Source organism: Sphaeramia orbicularis, chromosome 13 (assembly GCF_902148855.1).
Source record: "Sphaeramia orbicularis chromosome 13, fSphaOr1.1, whole genome shotgun sequence".
In the NCBI taxonomy this organism is placed as follows: Eukaryota; Metazoa; Chordata; class Actinopteri; order Kurtiformes; family Apogonidae; genus Sphaeramia; species Sphaeramia orbicularis.
The window spans coordinates 9,609,655-9,634,513 of NC_043969.1; the positions used below are offsets into that span (position 1 = coordinate 9,609,655).

Genomic DNA, 24,859 nt, shown 5'->3' on the forward strand with positions numbered 1-24,859 from the left:
TGATATAAACCGATAATGAACTTCCCCTGTCTGAAAGACGAGCAGCCGCCACTGTACTGTAGGCACAAATTGGCAGCCATGCTCCCATCAGTCTGATCCAGGGCAGCTGTGGCTACATATGTAGTTTACCGCCACCAGAGTGTGAATGTGTACACGCTTTGAGTATGCGTTCATAGAAAAGCACTATATAAATCTAATCCATTATTATTATATGAGTTTTTAATGAATAAATAGGTCTACATTGTGTTTTATTTTGAAATTCTACAGCTAGCCACAACCAAACAATTACCTAGAAGTAGCAAGTTGACCCCTGGGTATGTGGTAATTTTTATGCTCTTGTGTATTTGTGCACGCTGTACTGCATTTGTCCAGCAGTCACCGCCAAAGCATTCTGGGTATAGCAACGTGATTGTAAGGCTATTGTATTCCAAAATAATAATAGCTCCCAAAATATTGGTCCTATCAATTCGCCGTTTTCACTAGTCTGTTCCTTGACCAAAAATACGTAAGTATGCCAAACTGCAGCAGTCAGCTCTTTATTGATTTTGTGTGAATTCTGAGACACACATACATGCACGCACACAGAGGCCACTTGACTTCTATAATATAAATTATTACATCTCTACAGATGACACGGGCGACAACGGTGGCGCAGTGGATAGCACTCTTACCTCACAGCAAGAAGGTCCTGGGTTCGATTCCAACACCAGTCAATGGGGGTGGGACCTTTCTGTGTGGAGTTTGCATGTTATCTGCGTGGGTTCTCTCCGGGTACTCCAGCTTCGTCCCACCATCCAAAGACATGCACTGATAGGTGAATTGGTTAATCTAAATTGCCCATAGGTGTGAGAGTGATTGGTTGTTTGTCTCTATATGCGATGAACTGGCGAAATGTCCAGGGTGAGGATAAAGCAGGTTCAGAAAATGAATGAACATCTCTACAGAGAAACAACCTGGGTATAAAAACCCCCCACTATTTTCCATACTACTCTCTGAATTGCACATTTTTTCACTGACGCTAAAACTGCATCTTACTTGAACAAGGATTTATAGAAACCATGAATAAAAGAATTAATGGCATTCCAGTTACTAAAGAGGTAGAAACAGGTCTACACAAGAACACTGCAAATCGGCTTCTGTACAAAATAATATTTAAAAAAAAAAATCTATAAATTTCATGTATTTTTTGACAGCAGCAGAAATCACTAACTCAGTGTTTTTCAACCTTGGGGTCAGGACCCCATGTGGGGTCACCTGGAATTCAAATGGGGTTGCCTGAAATTTCTAGTAATTGATAAAACAACAACAACAACAACTTACTAATAAAAAAATATATGATGAGTTGAGTGAGACAATCTCAATACAAAAAAGACATGACAAACTGAAGCTGAAACTGAAGGACTGTGGTTCTGTTTATCTTTCAAATGTTCATTGTGGTTGGTTTCAGATGCTGCAGCTTTTTCATAATTCATAGTTTGAGTTCTTGTTTGTTCAGTATTATTTGTCAGCCTTGTAAATACAAGCTGGACTGACTGTACATATTCTGACTAAGGAAAATAAAATTCTCACTTTGTGCAGTAATCTCAACCTGGCTTTTCTGCCTCGGTCCATATACATTATATAGACTAAAGTTTGCAAAAAAAATGTCTCCGTTTTGATTGTCTGGGGTCGCCAGAAATTTGTCATGTTAAAATGGGGTCACGAGCCAAAAAAGTTTGGGAACCATTGCACTAACTATTGAAATATTAAAATGCAACTGTACTAAAAACTTCACTGCAGGGTGAGATGTTAGTTTAACAACTTTAATATCAAAAACATAGTTATTTGAGCAGAATATGTTCATCTACATTTGATCTGATTAAAAAAAACATACACACATGATGAGGAAACTGATAGGTGTTCGGCCCCTCCCTACCAATCAGGATGTGGTTTAGTTTCCACTCTCTGAATGTTGTGTATGTTATGAAGGAGATAAACTAAGTGAAGATGTTTTTTTCTTGCTGATTTATTGCTCAAAAATAAGAGTAAAGATTAAAATCTACAAATTAGCTGAGAACAAGAAAACCATTTTTGGTGTATATATGCTTTGCCAGCATCAAAGTAAACTTTAATTCCTTATCTGTTGTATTAAGATGAATGTTTCCAAAATATTTAACTATTGTTTTCATTTATTCCTTTATCATATGAACAACACATTGTCATTAATATCCTTCCTCCACTGTAAGAGGACAAAGAATAGAGCTTACAAGATCCATTTTGAAGCAGAATTGTGCAAATGGTGATACAGTACAAACACCAAATTTGTCACAAGGTTCAAGATGGCCATGTGCTTGCTGAAAATGGATTTGCTCACAGTATTGTGTTTACTTTGTCAATTTAATCGATTTTGTTGTTCAGATGCATGCTTTCTGTCATAATGGATTTGTTTTTTAGTGTCAATATCATCAGGCAAATTGTTATTCAGTTAGTTTTTAGCCAATTTTATATCTTTTTCACTGGTTTAGTGTGATTAGTACTGTCTCTGCACAAGGTCCAGATTCAGGCTTTTGTATTAGTTTATTTAGCTAAAGTTCTACTACATGGGCTATAGGAGCTTACTCAAGGACCAAGAAGCATTGTTTCAGTCATGAGCCACATCCTCTTAGTGGATCTGTGACACTATTGAAGTGAAGTAGGACAAATGGAGATACAGGCAACACCCACATAAAAATTAAAAAATGACAGTCATTTTTCAAAATGGCTACTAAAATGATTTTTGTTAAATGCATGTACTGGGTTCATTTGAGTTTTCTAGTATGCTGGATTTAATTTTGGTAAATATATCAATACATTTCGGTAAATTCATCCCCCAAGTTTTCATAACAGGGGATCATCTTGACAGATTTGTCTCTTTGTTTTGAAATGGACAGTACTTTCCAAAAGACAACACATCTTTAAATCTAACTTAAGACAGTTTTTATTACAAATTTTAAAAAAATGTATGGTAAGCGCTTTCTTCTCATAGCAAGAAGGTTTCCCATGGGTTCACCTGCCAATTGAAACCATGTATGCTAGGTTTATTCTCTTGTCAGTGATCTTGACTAAGACACTGGTTTCATTGCTCTGTAAGTGTGTATAATGTGGTGGATTAAAGCTGAAGGAATCAGTTTGAAAATACACACCTTCCTTGCAGCTCTCTCCTCTCAGTCCTACTTAAAAGACTAAATGTAGATATAGATGAACCTGATATTGGTCATGTTGAGACACAGAGTAAAGCAGTACCATCATATTCACCTCAAATCTGACAATCTGATCAATGATTGGTAATTGCAGTTGTTAATATCACATATCCAGCCTCCCTACCTATCTGAAAAAGGTCCCGATGACGCTGATGGACGCCACCAACCAAAACATATTAGTCTATATTTAGAATTAAATAAATTTCTGTGACGTAACAAGTGCTGCTGGAGTTCTTGAGCTGGACCCAAAGGCCTGTGATTGACCAGATATCTGACTCATGAAGTTGATTTTGAAATATACTGACAGGTATCTGTGGATTTGTTAGTAGATCACCAGCAGATAGGCCATTAGCTATTGTGAAGTGATTGTGTCAGGCATTTTCTTTGTTGTTATCTTTGTCTTCATTCACAATTTCTTCAAACATCGTCTCTGATGAATACTGATCACATTCATTTAAAATTTTATATGTAGCTTCTTTGGGACAATGTCTAAAAAGTTTGTTTACAGTTTTGAGAAATTAGTATTTTTGTACTTTTGATGAATTCTTGAAAATGAAACATTTGCCTTTACTCATAATGTGCCATATTTTGATGTTTGATACCATGGAAATGGTTAGATAAATTAATATAGTTACTATTAGGCACGGATAGGAAGTCATATAGACGAGTTTCATGTGACGTATGCATACATTAAGTCTTGGAGGCGGAAGTCACGCCGAGTTCATAGCGCGTTAAACGATGGACCTGCTAAACTCCTGTGTGCCGTTTATTCCTTATGTGCAAGTCTGCTTTTCTACTATGGGACAGCCTTCCCGATGTGGTCAAGTCAAATTATGCAGCTGTGAAAGAGAAGATGGGATCGGCTTTTGGACAGAGACAGTTAATGGACCGTTTTAGAGCTAACATATCAACTCGTTCACGAGTTCCGGGGGAGAGCCTGGAGGTGTACAGCTGATGTGAGCCAACTGGTAGCTGGAACTCGTGTTTCTGCCTCCGAGTTGCACGCGCATCACTGTTGTTAGTAAACATTGAAACTCATCTGTATGGACTTTGATTTAACTAGTTGAGTTCTCCTCCAGTCAAAGTACCACCCACTTCTGTAGGGAGATTAATCACCTGCATCAAGACCACAGGACTCTAACATAACAGCAGAACCTGACAACCTCGCAAAAGTTGCTATTAATTCTTGACAGAACATGCAGGGCCATTGGTCCTATTTTTTGTTTTATAGTGATGTAAAAATCAAGGACTGCAGCATTACATGCACAGGCTAAATGTCCCTGAGGAGCAGTAAAGGTGAACTTAGGTCTGTGATAGGCTAAGTACAAAGGCTGAACCCAAAAGCAAGACCACAAAGTACAAATAAAGTTGAGTGTTTTTATTAAACACTTTAACAGGTGAGATAATACAACACAGAGATAATATTAATTCTGCGATGCCACTGAGTCCGGGAATAAACGTCTGGGCTGCGGGTGGATACAGCTGACGACCGGCTTGGCCGAGCCGGGAAAACCCCAACGGAACCCCCACTAGGGACAAACAGAGGGTGGTCAAAAAACAAGCCAGGTCATACACGGGAAAGCAGTCAAACAAGCAACGGTACATGGGGGACAGGCAGAACTCACGGTCAGTAATCCAGGCGATGGTCGAAGCACAGGTAATCGGTGGAGGCTGAGGTATTAAAGGGGAGAAGGCAGAGACAGAGTCGGGTACACGAACCAGGTCATTGATGAGCAGGCAGGATAGGCACAGGCAGAATCGGTGGTCGAGGGACAAAACGGGTCAAAAACGGGCAGACAGACTAACAGGATCCAAGAACGCTGGTGAGTGAGCACAACAAGTTGTAGAACACAAACTGGCAACTAAACAGGGGAAGACTGAGGGTTTAAATACACAGGAGGGCGGGAAGACAATTGGACACAGGTGGAGATAATCAGGGAGGAGTCAGGTAATCAGGGAAAAGGTGAACACGATCAGGGAGAGGAAGTAAAGACAACCGACAAGACACATGAGGGAAACTTAACAAAATAAAACAGGAAATGACAAACAGAACAGACAAAGTCCAGAAGCCGACATGACAAGGTCAGAGAGAAAATGGTTTAATAACACATCAAAGTTACTAAACAAAACAACAGGATTCAGCATCCATTGAAAAATATGACATATACAACTATTTAATGAAAATTAAATACATAAACTTTACAACATGTGCAATCTGAACTGATCTGAGTTTTCCAGTATATAATTCTGATGAAACAAGAAAGTCCTGAGGGACAACATTTGCATCTCTGGTTACTTTTTTTTTTTTTACATTTAATGTGTTATTTAAACCATTTTATTATTTTGCTTGTGATATTGTTCTTAGTAATGCATGTTATTTTCATATATTTTTCTTTCTTTTTAGATTTCTGTATGTTTTTGAGGTACACTGAAGAATTAGAAGTATGTTATGGATTTCAAATACTTTTATTGACAAATAAATCACATTTAAGCAAAAACTCCATTTATGCAATTCCCAAAACTTTTGGCCATGACTCTTGTTCTTGTTCTTGGAAAAACCAAAAGGTGCATCTGTAACTTGACCATATAAAAAAAGCCCTTACAAAGCATAGAGATCTCCTTAGCGTTACATGGCCAAGCAGACGCTGCGTTTTGCTGATCTGTAAGTGAAGTAAACATATGCCATAATACTACACAGGTCATATCACTGTCTCCATGCCACCTTTCAGTGACCCCCTCCTACCTGCGTCTTATTCCAGTGAGTATATATATAGAGAGAGAGAAGAGGAAAAAACTGTAGAGTTGTTTTTTTTATCTTCAAGTATCCCAATTTGATGGAAAACATGTTTTTGTTTCCAGCTCGCTGTTTCTTCCTTTTACTCCTCTTCAACTTCACAAACACAGGTGAGTTGACATGTTTTGATATTTTGTTAAAATTCAGTACATCTTTCAGAGATTATTAGCAGAGACCATATTACTTGTAGCACAAATATGGCAAAGATAAAGTGGAAGATTACATTTCTCCTCATTGTCTGAGATGACTCTTGATCCTGTTTGCAGTCGTCCAAATCCGAACAAAAGCAGATGCTGGTGATGACAGTGAATCTCTTGGGCATCTATAATTGGATGTCGACTGCTCCTAGAATAGATCACAGGGTTTGTTGATCTAGTTTTGTCAGTCATGTTAATGTTAGACAATCAGTCATGTGAGTAGCCAAAATGTAAATATGATCCAGCTATTTGTGTCCAGGGTCTGAACAGCATTTACCTCGCATAAATTATGAGTTTTGTCAAGCAATTCATTTTTTCTATGTTTCTACTGAGTTAATGTTATGTTCTTATATGTTCTCTTAATTGCAGGAAGGGTTCTGTGGAAGATCAAAGAGCGTTTGCGGGATATCCAGCTGCAGGAAACCGAGAAGCATCTTCTGACGGGCACAGTCACTGGACGTCATCTTCTCCAACATGCGCAGGAGGGCAAGATTCACCAACAGTTAGACCACTTCAACCGACAGGACGGAAACACCTTTCCTCAGGTAAAGTTACATAATGCTTTATACAGCAGCATTAGGTTTATTGTTTCAGCAAAGTTATAATGACCCCTAATGTGTAATTGTCACTTTCTGTATTAAGATACAACCAGGATAAACAGTACAGGAAATATCTGAAGCAATAAAAACAGATGTTTCAATAAACAAACAACTTCAACAGACCAAAGCGTCCAGATGTTAGCGTGACCTCTATTTACACTTAACCCATAAAGACCCAAACATCCACCGGCGACCAAAATCATTCACTAATATAAACTGTATAATTTTTGCTGACCTATTAATCCTATCAATACATGTAAATAATTGGTATAAAATGCAGTTTGTCATCTTTTCCTGGTCATCAGATATGACCCATTTGGATGTTCAGAGGCTCCGTAGTGAATGTGGAAACACCATCATCTTCTACAACATTGATTCACCAATAAAACCCATGAAGCTGAATAAATGACAGTGGATGGAGACACTTTATTTATGTTCAGTTCATGATATATTTTGGTGAAAAGTCACTTTTTCTTCAGTTTTCTCTGTCTGATATAATAACCCTCAATTTTAACCTGAGCTTTAATCAATATCTTCATGATCTGTGAATTAACTATAGGAAAATATGTGATTTACACTGGGAAAAATGCAAAATAAGGAGGATAATATCACAACTGATGGTGATAAATCACTTAAGAAAGGTAAAATATAGAGAAACATTCATTTGGGAACTGACACAATAGTAGCACTGGGGCTTTATGGGTTAATATGCCTGACTTGTTCTAACAGTATGAGATGCAGTGCATGTTTTATGGTGTTTTACATTGGGTTTCATTCAGCACATCTTCAAACGTTCACTTGCTGCCAAATATATCCAGCCCAATGAAAGGTACCATTGTAATGAAATAATCAATATTTTCTGCTTCTGTCATTGGTCAGAATGTTATGTATGATTGGTGTAGGTCACATTTTGTACCCTGAAGGACTCATTTTGTTGTCTTTTTTTTAATGTATGTTTGTAATATTATGTCCCTATGTTCTGTATTTCCTTGATGTTTCTGAAGAAAAGATACTGAGAAATAAATATGCAATCTCATTAGCCTTCAGACTTTTGCACAGTACTACATGTTATGTTTGAAACATTTAACATTAACCCTGTGGATGAGTGAACCCACAGACCACAGAGGTAGACTTTTATGTCATATCTCAGTGATTTATTTGATCTTTTCATCATTCCATCACACCTTACAAATAATATATATTTTTAAATTGCTTATTTTGCCCAAATCATCAAATACTCAATTTCTGGTCAAGTTTTTTTGTGTTTCCTGACAAATCTGGGAAAAAAAAAAAGAAATTACTCAGGCAATTATTTTAGGAAGGTGACAATTTGTTTCCTGACAATGTTTTTAATCCATTTGTTTGTATTGACTTTGTATTACTATTTCCTGTTTTAATTCCACTTTAATTATCCTGATAAGTTCCCACTTCTGTATATGTAGTTTTGCTCATGATCACACACTATCAGGGGCAAACACAGTTAACAGCATATATTTTTATTTCCTTTCATATTTAAAAAAAAACAACAACAACAAAAAAAAACTACATTACAAAATTTAAATTGGTGTTGAAATTAGACAGCCAGCTCGTACAAAACTTTGCAAATTGATTGTAACAAATGTGTTGAGAAGAAATATGTCTATTTGTGAGGTACCCCTTGTGTGGAGTCCTTACCTGTTAAATATGTTGGTATATTCAGGGTTAAAGAATCCAAAAAGACGCTACTGTACAATTTGTGTTATGATTGTCAAATGCAGTTCGTAAAACAGTTACAGTACAACAGAAAATGTCCCACAATACTGTCCTGCTGAGGGGTTATCTTGCAAATCTAACATTATCCCTTCAGATAAACCACACTGACCAAAATCCACCAGGAGTTCAAAGCAACAGTGAATAAAGAATCTGACCTGATAAATCTTGAACCTTTCCCCAGCTCCCCTGACATGACAACATTTCCTCACAGCATGTACTGAAATGTTAAGCTTCATTTAGCTCTCACTGCCATTTGTGGCTGCCAATGTGCAAATTTGTCCATTAGATAAGAAAATGAAGAATTACTCACACTGAGGCTAAGAATGTGCACTGTTCCTGATTCGAGTTAACTTAAAAGATACCTTTTTGCCCTAGTTTTTTTTTTTTTTTTTCCTTCTTTTGGATTCTTGCAGAGATTCTTTGTAAATGAGGCATACTGGCAGCGTCCTGATGGTCCAGTGTTTCTTTACATCGGAGGAGAAGGGCCCATTTCTGTGTTTGATGTCGTGGCAGGTATTATGCAGTACATTTTCATACCTGTCTACACTTGCAAATCACAGACTTGGAAAATGAACGATGCACAGAAAATCCTTGAATCAACTCTGTCTGACAGGCCAAGTGTAAAAATGAAAATGGAAACACAGTGAGTGCAGCTTCATATTGTACGTTAGCAGGCTCATATTTTATCTTGTCATGTGTTCTCTCATTATCCACAATCCTTTACACAGTTGTCACATGCTTCTCCTTCCATGTTTCCATCACTTAAAATGAAATGTGTGCGTTCTTTATTTACATTTGCCTGTGGCTGTGGCTTTCTGGCTAGTACTTCAAACATCTTCACTGCATTTTTTCCTAATTTATTTACAGAAACAACTATATTTAACTCTGACATCAGAATTTTCCTTGTATCTGACTAAAAATGATTTGAACATATAGAGCTTAGGTTATATTTCATCTTGAAGTTACTCTCCCGTTGAATCCCCTTGTTTGAATTGAATTTCTTAAACTCAAAAACCTGTTATACACTCAACCTTCTGCTGTGACCATGTGTTTTTTTCCCCAGGTCACCATGTTGACATAGCTGAAAAACATGGGGCTCTGCTTTTGGCTCTGGAGCATCGTTTCTATGGCAACAGCATCAATCCTGACGGCCTCAAAACCGAGAACCTGGTGTACCTCAGCAGCCAACAGGCGTTAGTACCGACTCTAGGCTGGGATATGTTTGTTTATGTATCTATGCATGTAAATATTTTTCTCTTCTCACCCCCTTTCACACATTTACATATGTACGAGTGTGTGAGGGGAGAATGAATGTTCCCGTCATTTTGTGTCATTTGCTTTTCCTGTCTATTTCTAATAGTTGGTGCACTTCACTCCAGAAATTCTTAATTACATATAAAATTGCCTCAATTTTTATTAGTTTTAACACATGCAGAGTAATAAAGTGATGGATATCTGATAGTCACTTATGCCTTTCACACTGATGAGTTCTTCCAGGCATTTTCTCAGAATAGTTCTTGACTGAAAATACCAAAAATAATGAGCTACTTAAAATTGATCTTAAATGTCAACCTTGCTAACTATATGAATCATGTTGTCTCCCTTCTCACTGTGAGAAATGCATTAATCTCTTAATTTATGTCATGTCTGTGCATGTGTATGAAATTGTGCGTCTGTCTTTGTGTCAGGTGACAGATGCTGATCTGAGCATTTCTTTCTCTTTGGTCCAGGCTTGTAGACTTGGCCATGTTCCACCAATATATTAGTCAACGCTTCAGTCTGAGCCACAAGAACACCTGGATCAGCTTCGGAGGTTCATACGCTGGAGCTCTGTCCGCCTGGTACAGGGGAAAGGTGCAGACCCAGAAACTGCATGAAGCCTACAGCAGTGTCAAAGCTGCAGAAACAGAAAAACAAATGTCGCTTGAAATAATGAATATCAGAACAATTCAAGAGTTTATTTTTTTTAGTATTAAAGAGTCTGGGATAACATATTAATGTCATGAATTTTTAATGATTCATTTCCCATGAATTTATGTATCATTAACTGTTTCTGTTCTTTATATTTTTGCAGTTTCCTCATCTAGTTTACGGGGCAGTGGCCTCTTCTGCTCCTGTCAGGGCTGAGCTGGACTTCTCTGCCTATAACAGTGTAACTGAAGACAGCCCGTGTTCACAATATTATTTATTTATTTGTTTGTTTGTTTGTTTGTTTTTATTGAATAATGTACAATTGAACATCATATATACATAATAATATTAAACCAAAGTAGGATTAAAAAAAAATAGTCATACTTCACAAAATATTTTACATTTCCAATATATAGATACAAATGCAGGTAAAATTAAAAAATAAATCAATATGAAATAAAAGAGCTCAAGATATAAAAATAGAAATTAAATAAAATTAAATAAGATTATATACTTGACATAGTCTCCCTGTTTTACTCACTTTAGAATTTATAATGTTCTTCGAATTACCTAAATAATTGGAAAAAAGTGCACAGTATTAATGTTTGGAACAGTTACAAATTATTATTTGTATCTGTCAATATGTTTATGTTGTTTATGTTTATGCATTTGACGGACGCTTTTTTCCAAAGCGACTTACAGGGGAAAACCAATTAAATCACTCAATCAATCAAATTTTATTTATATAGCGCCAGATCACAACAAAAAAGTTATCTCATGACACTTTATATATAGAGTTGGTCAAAAACCAGACTCTAAGCCAATTTACAGAAACCCAACAGAATCCTCCAGGAGCAAACACTTGTGACTGGTGACACTGGCGAGGAAAAACTTCCCTTTAACTGCAGAAACCTCGAGTAGACCCAGACTCCTGGAGGATGGCTGTCTGCCTTGACCAGTTGGGGTTAAAGAGAGAGAGTAAAGAAAGAGAGAGCGATAGAGATAGAGACAGGGGGAGAGGGGGAGAAGGGGGGAGTAGGGGGCCTAAATAGCCTAAATCTGATCTGTGACATCTTGTTTCTAGATTGTTGGCTCGAGTCTGATGAATGAAGAGGTCGGCGGCTCAGTAAAGGTGAGATTTCAGCCTCTTGTTTGTGCATTGTATTGTCAGTTTCACATGCGTTAAACCCACCCTCATCGTCTTGCTTGTAGTGTTTGGCTGAAGTGCGGGAGGCCTTTGCAGCACTGGAAGCAGCAGTGATGAGTGCCAACATTAGCCAGGTGGCAGCTGACTTTGGCTGCTGTCAAATCCCAGATAATGATGAGGATAAGGTAGGGGTTATCTTTCTTTTTTTTTTTTCTTTGAATAAAATGCTTTAAAACTCAACAATTAACCTGTTAAGAGGTTCCTTACATCTGTCCTAAAGCAAACCTGTATTCTGATTCATAACTTTAGTACATCTTACACCTTGTTGCTATTTTTCCTGACATCCAGTAGTGATCTATGGGTGTTTTTTTTTCAGAATTAATGATTCTGAAAGAACGCTTTCACTCAGTGGATATATAACTAAGTACTTTTACTAAAATTTGAGCTATTTGTGTATTTCCATGTCTATTTTGGCATATTTTATAGGTCTTCTACCCCTGTTTTCCATGTGTCTCATCTCTAATAAGTCTTCCTGTATGGATTGAGAAAATTATCCACTTACATCTACAACTAAATAAACTCTTTCAGCTGAAAATTACATTATAATACAGCTGGACAGAAATACTACCAACAAATGTAATGATCTTGTAGACTATGACATATCAGTGCAGATTAACCTATAAAGACCCAGAGCTACTTTTGTGTCAGTTATCACAATTTATTATAATATTATCCTCTGTATTTTATGTTTTTTCAGTGTAAATCATGTATTTCATTATATTTAATTTTCTGATTATTTAGATCAGTAGATGATTTTGGTCGACAGTAAGTGTTTGGGTCTTTATGGGTATCTACCAACATCAATTAAACTGGTTAAATGACATCTACTACAGCAGCACATTGATGCAGCAGTAATATGATTCCAAAACATCATTTATAATAGTAAAACACTGATAGGGATTTTTTTTTGCATACAACTACTACTTTTACTTTTCATACTTAGCACAATGTATATTTTACTGATAACACCTCCAAGCATTTACTGAAGTTAGGTTTTTAATGCAGAACTGGTATTGTATTGGAGTATTCTCAGTCTCACAGAAGGGATGAACTTTTTTTTTTTTTGGACCTCAGTGGACCTAAAGCATTTTCCAATTTATGCTTCTATTCTTAGATTGAGCTGATCCAAAATTTGGCAGACATCTTCATGGGAACAGTGCAGTACAATGAGGAAGGGGTTCTGATATCCATTGAGGAGCTCTGTGATGTTATGACCAATCAGGGTGTGAACATGACTGCTTACAACCGTCTTGTTAAACTGGCACAGGTACAGACAACACAGTAACACAAGCACAACTTTCTGCTTTTAGTTTTTTCTTTACTGCCACAAGATGTCACTGTTGAGCTGTGTTTTTGTTTGAGGAGGAAATTAATGCAACTGAATGAGAATGAGTTTTACACAGCAATGGACCCAAGAGCAGGAGGGTATAATGTTTTGTGCGTATATTTCCTTCTATCTATATGTGAATGTGTGTGTTCTCTGCAGTTCTACTTTTCCTCCAGCAAGGACCCCTGTCTGGATGTTTCCCATAAGAAAACAGTGAAACATCTGATGAACACCTCCATCTCCTCAGGCAGGATGTCAGAGAGACAGTGGATCTACCAGACCTGCACTGAGTTTGGCTTCTGTACAGCACACACACTCAAACACACATATGCACACACATACACAGAATTAGTCATCATTCCTCCCATGTGCTGAACTGTTTTGTGTGTGTTTGTGCAGATCAGACTTGTGAGGATGCTGCTTGTCCATTCTCTGGGATGCTGACCCTGCAGGCTGACACTGAGCTCTGTCCCGTACTGTTTGGCATTTCCCAACATTCCCTGCCCAGACGAATTGCTTTTACCAACTCATATTATGGAGAAGACAACCCCCATACACACAGGGTGCTTTACGTCAATGGTGAGAATATACATGACACACTCTACCAGCACAGCTCTGAATATAAAACTGCAGGATGCAATGCCATTTCGGTCTGCTATTGAAAAGAGAAATCATTTCGCGTAGCTGTCATGTTTCTTTGACATGACTCTTTGATAAGTCTGTGCAGTAGAGACATGTTGGTTCGAAATTTACCCGTGATTGGTCTTTACAGATCTTAGTCATCTGTTGTTATATTAAACCTCTCTGAAAAAAAGCCTTCAATTTGGACTAGATTTTCTAAAACATAAAGCCAACAGGAGGTGCATACTAGTTTCATCATGTGGAAGGACCTCAGCTCCAATGTGAAGCCAAAGCAGAAGAATATTAAAGTTAATGAAATACCACTGATGGAAAAAGGGGGGCTTCTCCTATAGGCCCAGGCTCCCATAGGCTACCATTGAACTTCCCTATAAAACTACTAAGAGAATAATGTTTTTTTTCCAGGACTCTTGTAGAACCTGTAATAAATGATTAGACTCTGGAGTTATTCATATTAAATAAAACATTTATTTTCTTGACAAACCTCTTGACTGCAGTTACGGTTAATAGGTTCGACAAACAACACTGTAAAATGACTTTATTACTATATGAAGTTTACTGTCAGGCTTGTGTAGTTCTACCCCTTCTGTCCAAATATGGTTACTTCTAGCCCAGTGTTTTTCAGGATCCCATGTGGGGTTGCCTGGAATTCAAATGGGGTCACCTGAAATTTCTAGTAATTGACAAAAATAAAAACTTACAAATAAAAATATATGCTGAGTTGACAGAGACAATCCCAATACTTAAAAGACATGACAAACTGTGAAGCTGAAACTGAAGCACTGTGGTACTGTTTATCTTTCAAATGTTCGTTGTGGTCAGTTTCAGATGCTGCAGCTCTTTCATAATTCATAGTTTGAGTTCTTGTTTGTTGAGTATTAATTGTCAGCCTTGTAAATACAAGCTGGACTGACTGTACATATCCTGACCATGGAAAATAAAATTCTCACTTTGTGCAGTAATTTCAACCTGGCTTTTCTGCCTCCGTCCATAATATTATACATTATATAGCCTAAATGTCATCTAAAATTTACGTTTATTTGTAACACAGTATAGCAAACAATTACATGATAAAAACAAATTCATTTTAGCAAAAAAACAAAACAAAAACCCTCTCCGTTTTGAATGTCTGTGGTCGCTGCAAATTTGTGATGTTAAAATGGAGTCATAAGCCAAAAAAGGTTGGGAACCACTGCTCTAGCCCAAAAAAAAGCCCAATGAGTTCAGAAACCAATGTCTGATGTCACAGTTCCTCCATTCACTAATTATATACAGTCTATGGTTTCCTCTCAGACCACTGGAAATACAATACATGAAAGGTACAGAGGAAATTTGGCCATGGAGGCATTTTTTTAGTATCTTTTTATTTCACAAAAGAAAATCATCCAGATACAGCAGAAACAAAGTGACACTGGGTCTTACTTTTTGCAATTCTCCTTTGTGCACTCCTCCCACTCCCCACCCCCAAAGGAACAAACCAACTAAACACACTCAAAAGTAATGGGCCAAAAACATTAAAATCCAAATATGAATGAATGAATGAATGAATGAATGAATGAATGAATGAATGAATAAATAAATAAATAAATATCATCAACACATTAATAACAGTAATAATGGTAACAACATAAGCATGAGCATAGTGATGCATGCTGTGACACAAATAGCAGTAATAGGGCAGTATTCATGGCCATGGAGGTATTTTTTGACAGAAGAGGGAATGACTGCTGTAATTGGTAAAATTTCATAAAAGTCATATTCTTTGCAACAGGTGGAGTTGACCCATGGAAGGCGTTGTCTGTGATGGAGGACAGGACCGAATGTGGGGACGAGAGTCAGCTTATTTTCATTAAAGACACTGCTCACTGTGCTGATATGATGCACAAAAGAAACACCGATCGCAGCTCACTCAGGAACGCCAGGAAAGTATGTCAAACCTCACAGACACGATATTTATCAATATGTTTATGCATTTCAAGAACATCAGGTATTCAGTCATCCACATTACTAACAATTTTCAAAGTCACACATCAGACGGCATCAATATTAACTCACCAGTGTTACATTTCCTTGTTTCTTGCCAGATGAAGACAGTATATTATTCATGCTTGGTGATCTCATTTTTTTCCCCTGTCAGGAGATTGAAAGACATGTAGCTAGTTGGCTGAAGACGGCAGCCCAAGAGAAGATGGAGAAAAGAACATTCTGATCAGATTACATTATTATGTGGTCACTTCTTATCAGGGTTGATAAAAAGCAGTTAATAAGATGGTCTGTCTGCCTGCTCTGCCTCTTCATCCACCTTCTTCTCCATTTCCGCCCTAATAAGACCTCCTGTTAGCCACCTCACTGTTCATCCATTCATCAACAGTCTGAGTGTGCGACGCTTGATTTTGTGTGTTGTTTTGTGTTGTATTGTGTGTGATTTCATGGCTTAAAGAGTGAAACATTTTTATCAGTTTATTGAAAATGCTTAATCACATCCTAGCTTCTATTTAGCCTGAAAGCTGGGTGAGATTTTTTTTTTTTTTTTTTTTTTAAATATGGAAACAGATGTAGATTTAGAAAACTTTAAGGTCCTCTGCAAAGTTTGTGGTTCAGCGACATGAAAAACTCATCAGACAAAAAAAAAAATAAACAAAAAACATTTATAGCATTCTCAGCCATTTTGTTTTTTCACAAAATAGGTACATACATAACTATATAACAACTGCACAAAATAAAAGAAATAATTTTTAAAAATGTACAAAAGAAAAATGTGTCAGTGTCCACGTGTTTCCTAGACTCCATGGCTACTTCAGCTTTTATTAAATTAAGTTATTGCCACGGGAGTATGTTACTTTTCACTCAGTTGGTTGTGATATTAAGGCATCTATACTATCTTACAGACATTTATCCTGGTCTGGTGGTTGAAGTCTGCCCCTGGTGGCTCATGATTTACCCACAGGCCTTTACAGCTCTTACAAAATTGTTTGTTTGTTTGTGATTTTGTAACATCCATATAAGTTTGCAATTACATTACCAAAGGAAATTCTCAATATTCCTTCTTTTTTTATATATATATATATATATCCTTGTGGTACCTCCAGGAAGATACCACGGAGAGAGAAAGAGTCCAGGTCAAGACAACAGCATCAGTTTCAAATTCTAAATAAATAAATAAATAAATAAATAAAACATGCATACATACATACATACATACATACATATATGATATATCAATATAAGCATAAAAAAAGATCAGTAAACCATGTAAAATTGAAAGAAGTATTTGAATATAGTTGTTTGCAAAAATCTAATGTAGGGAATTCATCATATCTCAAACTGAAATAGGAAGCAGATTTAAGCCAACAGTCCATTTACAAAGCACTACAAGGTTCTACAAGATGGTGAGAATTTGGTGACAAATTCATTTTCTTTTTTTTTTATATCTCAAATGAAAAGTAAATAAGAGTACAATGCAATAATGCTGGAGTTGGTTTGGAAACATGGATGCCTCTCACTCTTATATCTTTGATCTGTGTATCAAAATTCAGGATAATTCAGACATTACAGAAAAAATGTTACTATAGAATTCCCATTGTGTAACATTTACCTTCTTAAAACCCAAGATTGTAGAAAGGTCATCACAAGGAACTGGCTGACATGTGATGCTCTAAGTCAAAAATGTTGGTCAGACATATAGGAAATATACTCCATGGAAGGAAATATACTCCGTGGAAAAGTTGAAATTTCATCTGAGGATTCACACAGGGACCGTTAAACACAAGCACAAGAAGTTGTCTTCATTTGAGGACAGGTCCAATTCGGTTCATATGTGAGGGAAGAAATTGGTCAGCATGAACATAACAGCACTCCTCCTTACTCTGTTTGAGTGTATGTATTTATGTTTGTAATATTATTATATTTACTTTAAAAAATATTTTATTGTATTAAAATGTGCTGGAAAAAAAGAAAAAAAATACTAAGTGAGTTAGAGAGTGATCAATGTATGTAGGCCTTACCAGCAATATCCATAACTCATTCATGAATAGAGCAGCAAGTTGTTTCTGTCATTACAGTTTGTAAAACACCATTAACCCATAAAGACCCAAACATCCACTGGTGACCAAAAGCATCTACACTGATGTAAAATGTTTGATACTTGTTGATCCACTAATCCTATCAATCCATATAAATATTTGATGTAAAATGCAGTTTGTCATCTTTTCATGGCCATCAGATATGACCCATTTGGATGTTCATAGGCTCTGTGGTGAATGTGGAAACACCGACATCTTCTACAACATTGATTCATGAGTAAAACCCATGGAGTTGGATCAATGACAGTGGATGGACAAACTTGGTTTATATTCAGCTAAAAATATGTTGTACTGGAAAAATCACTCTGTCTTCAGTTTCCTCTGTTTTGATATAATAACCTTTGAATTTACTCTGAGCTTTTATGAACATCTATGCGATCAGTAAATGAAATATAGGAAAATACCTGATTTTCACTTAAAAATGCAAAATGCAGAGGATAATATTATTATAAATGGTGATAAATCACTTAAGAAAGGCTAAATATAGAGAAAAAAATAATAATTTGGGAACTGCCACAAAAGTAGCACTGGGTCTTTATGGGTTAAATGAACGTAAATGGACGCAAATGGACGTCCATCAGTCCTGGTGCATCTACAGCCTGTCTGTCCATGGGAGTGGATCTCTACTTCACTGTGGTTCTCCCTGAGGTTTCTCTTTTCCCACTTGGTTTTTGGAGTTTTTCCTTGCCGAGAAGGAGGGTCTAAAGACAGGGGATGGCCGGGACATTAATCCATTTTCTTCATCTGCTGTTTATTTGACTGTTGTTAATTTTTATAGCCAACTAATTCTGTAAAGCCCTGTGAGGCAACTTTGTTGTGATATAGGGCTCTACAAATAAAATTGAATTGAACTGAATTAAATGCATTTAAAGAAGGGAGTGTTTCTATAAATAATATATTTTGCAGATCATTCCATGCTCATGGTGCATAACAGTAGAAAGTAACCCTGGGCATATTCACCGCAATTTGAGCAGTAGGTTGTAGTTGTAGTTTTTGTAGTGTGACAACATCAGAGGCTAGAGCTGTAAGTAAGTACTTTACATAAACTACCCCTTGATACTAAAGAGCAACATAAGTATTTTTGTCCTCTGATTTATTTTTTTCATTTTTGTCACAGATTTATACAAAACACAGTGATGAGCATGACAGCTACCATTTGGAACAACATGTGATACAAAGAGTCCAGTATCTGAAGTAGGGATGGCATCTAAGGGACAACATTTTGTGAATGCCAAAAAAAGAAAAAAAAATCTCATCATTGGTTAAACCCAACTTCCCATAAAGTGACATACATTATATAAATATGTGTGAGAGGTTACTCTTTTTATGCATCTAATACTGAAATAATTAAATCACCTGCCTTAGCGCTAGAGTGAAAGTCCTTTTTTATGCAAAGTTGGTGTTTGATAAGCATCCCACATGTGCATTGTATCTACATGCTAATGTAACTTCATTTATTGTGTTTATGTAGCTCCATTTATTCCATTATGTGAAGTATATATGAAAATAGAGAGTAAAATATAGAACGTATAAAACAAAAACTAGAATTCTAGTGGGGAATTGTAGGATGTTTTCCATGATGGTCATATTTTAAGATATCTTGTCCATCATCTTTGAGATTGTTAAGGTTAGAATCCTCAAGACTAATCCACAAACATTGGATTTTTTTTTTGAACGTACCATGTTGTCATTACCTAGTATTATCACTAGGATGCGATGTTGCTTCATTGCCTTTTCATGAGTTTACAGTAATTTCCTGCACATCACAGCTCAGTCTACTTTGCCACACTGATATATGCACACACTCATCCTTAACTTTGCATTTTGATTAAAAGCAAGATGCTCCTTTAATGAGAGGTAGAGCTCCGATGTGAATCTAGATAATTGTAATGTTTGTTACATAATAGAGCAATTAAATATGACTTGTAAAAGTGAATCTGAGGATTTGAGAATGGGTTGATGATGGGAGAAGGAGAGTTTTGGAGAAAAAGGTGAGGAAGCACCAGTTGTTCTGTAGCCATCTGTTTCCGAATGGGTTGATGTGTATGTGTGTTTTTATCTGTTTAGGTGTGTGTGTGTGCGTGTGCGTGTGCGTGTGTGTGTGCGTGTGTGTGTGTGTGTGTGTAGGTGTGTGTGTGTGTGTGTGTGTGTGTGTGTGTGTGTGTGTGTGTGTGTGTGTGTGTGTGTGTGTGTGACCCTCCCAGTAGGGGGGTCAAGAGTGGGAGGTCATGACCCTACTGACCCTGTGGGAGTGGAGATCATCAATCAACTGGAGGCTGGACAGAGCAGCAGGAGAGGACACACACACAGATCACACACACTTAGATACTGTAAAACACACAATTTACAAATGTAACAGGAACTAATATAACACAAGTGGACTTAAAGAATGATGTAAGTGTGTAGGTGACTATACACATGCACTCACTCTCATGCGTAAAATATATTTTCTTTTAACAAATGGCGCTGAGTGTGTTTTGTTAGATAAGTTACATGCTTTGTTATTCATGGAGAAGCCACTGATGCTATCACACATTTCAAAGCAGAGAATGGGGGAAGCGATGGGAGTAAAACTAAAGTGCTTATATACTTTCTTTTTTATCCTATTTCTGACATCTCCTCATCTCTTTGCTATTGTAAATAAGCACACCCACAAATAGAAGTGCGCACGCACACACACACACACACACACACACACACACATATATATGTACTCCAAAAGCCACTATCAGGGTTATCAGCCAGCACTTGCAGAGCGACAGGGCATGCTTTTTCTCTCTCCACCATTCTTCCTCCCCCTCCCCCTCCCCCTCCCCCTCCCCCTCCCCCTCCTCCTCCTCCTCCAGCCTGTCCTGTTGATCAATGAGGAAGTTCTTGGGCCTCAACTATTAATCAGAGCCTATCGGCTATCTGTCTGCTGAGCCAACCAATCACGGCTGTCCGACAGCTGGGCCATGAAAAATGTGGCCCGGTGGATGTGGAGTGAGGAGGTGGTGGGGGTTAGGAGAGGGGGAGAAGAGGGAGGTGAACGGGCACTCTATCAGATCCGAGTCAGGTCATGGCTGCACAACTGCACTTATGGTGGATTCTTTACATCCTGACCAACACACACACACACACACACACACACACACACACACACACACACACACACATACACACATATCGTACTGATGTGTTGATTGAATGATGAAGATTCAATTTGACACATTTTCTTTCACATTTCAATTCGATTCCCCCCTTTCTATCGCCTCCTTTTCTCTCAGAATGGAGCTGCACAGTTTACAACGACAGAACAAGACAAAAAGCCTAATGAACAGTGTGTTTTCTTGGAGAAAGCACAGCTCCCTGCTGAGGACTAACCCTGTTGATCTGCTGTCCAATAACGAGGCCTGTCCTCACGCCTCAAAGCTTCATCAACGTGCGTCCATCCCTCTTCTGCATAATCACCATGCTCACACTCATCCATTCACATCTTATTGCCTTGATTAGATTACATCTAATGCTATTACACTGCTCCCATCTTTCTCCTCCTCACTCCACCTCTGTCTCTCTCCCTCCTCTCTCCCTCATCATGGATTTCTTGCAGATCTTATTAGTGTGTGATGTGGACCAGGTCTCCCACTTTGGATTTATGAACCCTCAGACTTCTCTCCTTTAATCTCTCTCCCTCTCTCCTCCCTTCCTGCATCTGTCCATCTATCATTCCCAGGGTTGGCTGGGCGGAAGAGTATTAATCCCTCCATCCCATCTCTCACTCCTCTGGACAGATGAGGAGGTGCAGGACGTAGATGGGGATAGGAGGAGGAGGGCGAGGAGGGGTTGAGGATAGGAGCCCTTAGATTAGTTTTCATAATATTTCCGTAGCTTTGTGGAAAAAATGGAGAGACATTACAGGTAATGTATGCAGATTTAGTAAATCATAGGTCACTGCTTTGGTACCTTCAACAGGTATGAGAATGAGAGCTGCAGAGACGTGTTGGTGGAGGGCAGAGGTAATAAAACAGATGGGAAGATAAACATCTTATTGTGGGAGTGTGCTTGTGTGCTAGTCACTTGTTTGCATGTTATGGACAGAGTGGTAGTGGGTATGTGTGAATGTGTTTGTCGTAATGGTGTTTATGCAAACACATTTCTCCATGCAAAGCACACAAATTTGCAAAAGTGTCAACAGAGCTCCAACACTATTTACCTGTTGATGGCTGTCAAACACACATACTTTTCAGATGCACACACAGGGCATGTGCAGCAGAATCCAATAAACTGTGGGGAATCAATTGCAGCGATCAGGACATTTAATGAGTCCAGTCCTTGAAGGCCTAATTCTGAGAAAAAACAAAGGAACAAATTCAATGTAAAGAAAAGAAATAATTCTTTGACCAGCAGTCAGAGCGGAGCCGAGTCTTCTCAACACGCTCCCCCTCCATTCCTTCCATCCAAGCCTGTGCAGTGACAGGTAGATTAAGGGGTGTGATAGATGCCCCTCTCTGTATCTCCCTCTCTCCATCTCCTCCCTCCCTTCCCCTTTCCCTCCCCTCCATCCATCATGGCGGCTGGTGTAATTGCGGCTGCGTGAGGCTGGCAGAGGGAGCCTCCATCCATCTCCTTAACAACAAACAGTCACGAGGACGGATGGCGCTGCACTCTCCAGTTAATCTCCATCTATAAGGGGGGAAAAGGGAGGAGGAAAAGAGGAGAAGGTGGGGGAGGAGGAGGGGGATGGAGAAAGAAGAGGAGCAGAAAATAACAGAAGGGGAGAAGGTAGTTGACTTACTATAAACAAAAAAGAGATGGAGAGGCAAGGCTGGACGAAGGATGGAGAGCTCAGGAGGAGGGAAGGAAAGATATATACGTGGTAGAAACAGTGAGGGAAATAAAGAGGGATGGCCCAGGTGGGAGAGAACAAGAGGAACTGGAAAGAAAGTTTGCAAACAGTCTGCCAGAGCAGGTCGATAGGGGTGGATTTGCTTGGTGAACATGCCAGAAAGAGTACAGAAAAGATAGAGGGAGTGAAAGAAAATTTATGTGTACATGGCCAGACGTCCCAGTAACTGGAGAGGCACCGGCTCATAAAAGTGCACTCTGTAACCCCCCCACACACACACACACTTTAGCCCTCCACGTTTTCTTCCCTCATCGTCTCTTTTTCTTTTTCTCCCTTTACGTTCCTCCATCGTTCTACTTCCTCCCTCATGCAGGTGGTGGAAGGTCACGGTTCTCTGATGTTTTGGGTTGCTGCGTGAGGTTTTCGGAGGTCATGGCAGCCATATTTTCTTAATGGCAAAGTCACCGAAGTCAACAAGGCTGGGTGGCCTTCTAGCCGCCCTCCATCCCTCTCCAGTGTGCTCAAATAAACTAGACTTTGTAGCAAGGTGAACAAACTGAGGTCAGCAGCAGTTTCTGGAGGTAGCTGTTTTTCATGGCATGGATGATGGATTACCATTCGGAGTGTGTTAACAGCTGGAAATGTCAGATTTCTGTTCACACCAACAGCATCATGTTTGACAAAGACGATTATCATCAAGAGTTAGACTAAGGCATGGCACTTCTGTTTGTACACTGGCCAGCACTTGTAAGATTACAGTCAGCATTAATGTCATAAATGAAGGCCAGTGCACGCTATTGAATATCCACACAGTTTCACACCCACATATGAGCTCAGTTTCCTCTTCCAATGTTGTTTCCTGTTTTCTAGCCCTGGGCATTGCCTGCAGTGAGGCCCAACTTAGAAAAGGAGCACCTTCACACTGACTCTCCAGCATGCAAGCTTACAAGTACGAGCAAGCACATAGCCATGGACACACACCACATACACCAGTGTCGGCTGTCAGTAACACACTTCCCTGGTGTAGTCTGAGCGCATACACTCGACAAGGCCTTGGTGGGTGCAGTGGAAGGGGCGCTTGAGCCTCGACAGGGAGTGACAAATAACTGCAGCAGCCTTGACATGCAGAATGGTCTGACAGTGAACCTGCCTGACTGATGTTCAACGCTTCGGTGCAGAAAAAACAGACGGTTTAGTTGAATTTCATAACAATAAGAAACAGTGGAAGTTATCACAGGTTAAATGTGATGTATTTCAATCAGACACAATATTTGACTGTCAACACTGTGGACACAAGAGGATACACATGCTGACAACTAAATGATGATCCAACTGGACCTTTTTTTTTTTTTTTATCACTTATCTGAATGGAAAACCTGAAGAAGACCCATTTCATGTCAAGGCTTTCAGAAAATATGACAACAAAATAATTTAAAACATAAAAACTTCAAGATAGCTGCACATTAGATTCTAAAATCTGAAAAACACAAAAGCATTTTTTTAATAAAATTGAACTTTTTTCATGATATACCACTATGTTACTATATATTATATATACCAGTATGTTATTATATATTCTCCAAAGATGAAAAATTTTGGATGAAATTTCATATAAGATTGTTATTCTCATTATTCTAATCCATTTGAGGGCCATCTTTACTGCAGGGAAACAAAAATATGTTACATTTCAGCACTACCTTTACAACATATGCTGTTAAAACATCCTTTCATTAACATGCATCCTTTGAAAAAGTATCGGACTGGGTGTTTATCCCCAAATACAAGGTAATGTGATAAAAATAACAGATCTTTTGTGTTTGTTTGTGATGTAAATGGGTATAATCTGCATGTTTAGATAGTAATCTGAATAATAGCCTATTAGAGGGGAAAAGATTTATGGTTCAATCTGAGCAAGTCCCTCTTAAACACTTATTTTCAACATATCTGTGAAATCTAAAGAGTTTCCACAAAGCAGGAAGAGGAAAACTAAATCCCTGCAAACATGCATTCACCAGATGACTCACGTTTGAATGTTAATCCTTTTTATTCAACCTGTTAACAAAGTGAAAACAAGCCTTGAAGCGTCTTTTCCAGCCCATTGAGGCTGTTTCATGGCTGTGTTACCGGCTCAGCGGAGGGGGTAGAGCGCTGTGATCACCCCTGTGGGGAGGCAGCACCCTGCGGAGTTGAAAGACCCCTGGCTGGATGGACGGTGGCTCTCACAGGCGGCCCCACGGTCAAACTGCATGCCGCCCACAGAGTCGCCTGCCCCGGCCTGCTGTTCCCCTCCAAGCCGCTGCTGATTGAA

At 38.4% G+C, this 24,859-nt stretch overlaps 1 protein-coding gene across 1 annotated transcript; it reads left to right on the plus strand.

Moving 5' to 3' along the window:
- Positions 1–6,061: 6,061 nt before the first annotated feature.
- Positions 6,062–16,093, plus strand: prss16 (serine protease 16). Its single transcript, XM_030152953.1, has 13 exons — positions 6,062–6,122; positions 6,579–6,754; positions 8,974–9,073; positions 9,624–9,753; positions 10,291–10,414; positions 10,635–10,712; positions 11,556–11,603; positions 11,684–11,803; positions 12,793–12,945; positions 13,165–13,306; positions 13,405–13,584; positions 15,416–15,570; positions 15,782–16,093. The coding sequence occupies exons 1-13, from the start codon at positions 6,062–6,064 to the stop codon at positions 15,851–15,853; spliced, it is 1,539 nt and encodes a 512-aa protein (XP_030008813.1). The 3' UTR covers positions 15,854–16,093.
- Positions 16,094–24,859: the final 8,766 nt, after the last annotated feature.

What these genes read in the sequence shown, in the direction of transcription:
- prss16 (XM_030152953.1), top strand. Translation starts at nt 6,062, where the DNA reads ATGTTTTTGTTTCCAGCTCGCTGTTTCTTCCTTTTACTCCTCTTCAAC. An exon ending in ACGGAAACACCTTTCCTCAG is followed by an intron (nt 6,755 to 8,973) that starts GTAAAGTTACAT and finishes GGATTCTTGCAG; the next exon opens with AGATTCTTTGTAAATGAGGC. An exon ending in CACTCAGGAACGCCAGGAAA is followed by an intron (nt 15,571 to 15,781) that starts GTATGTCAAACC and finishes TTCCCCTGTCAG; the next exon opens with GAGATTGAAAGACATGTAGC.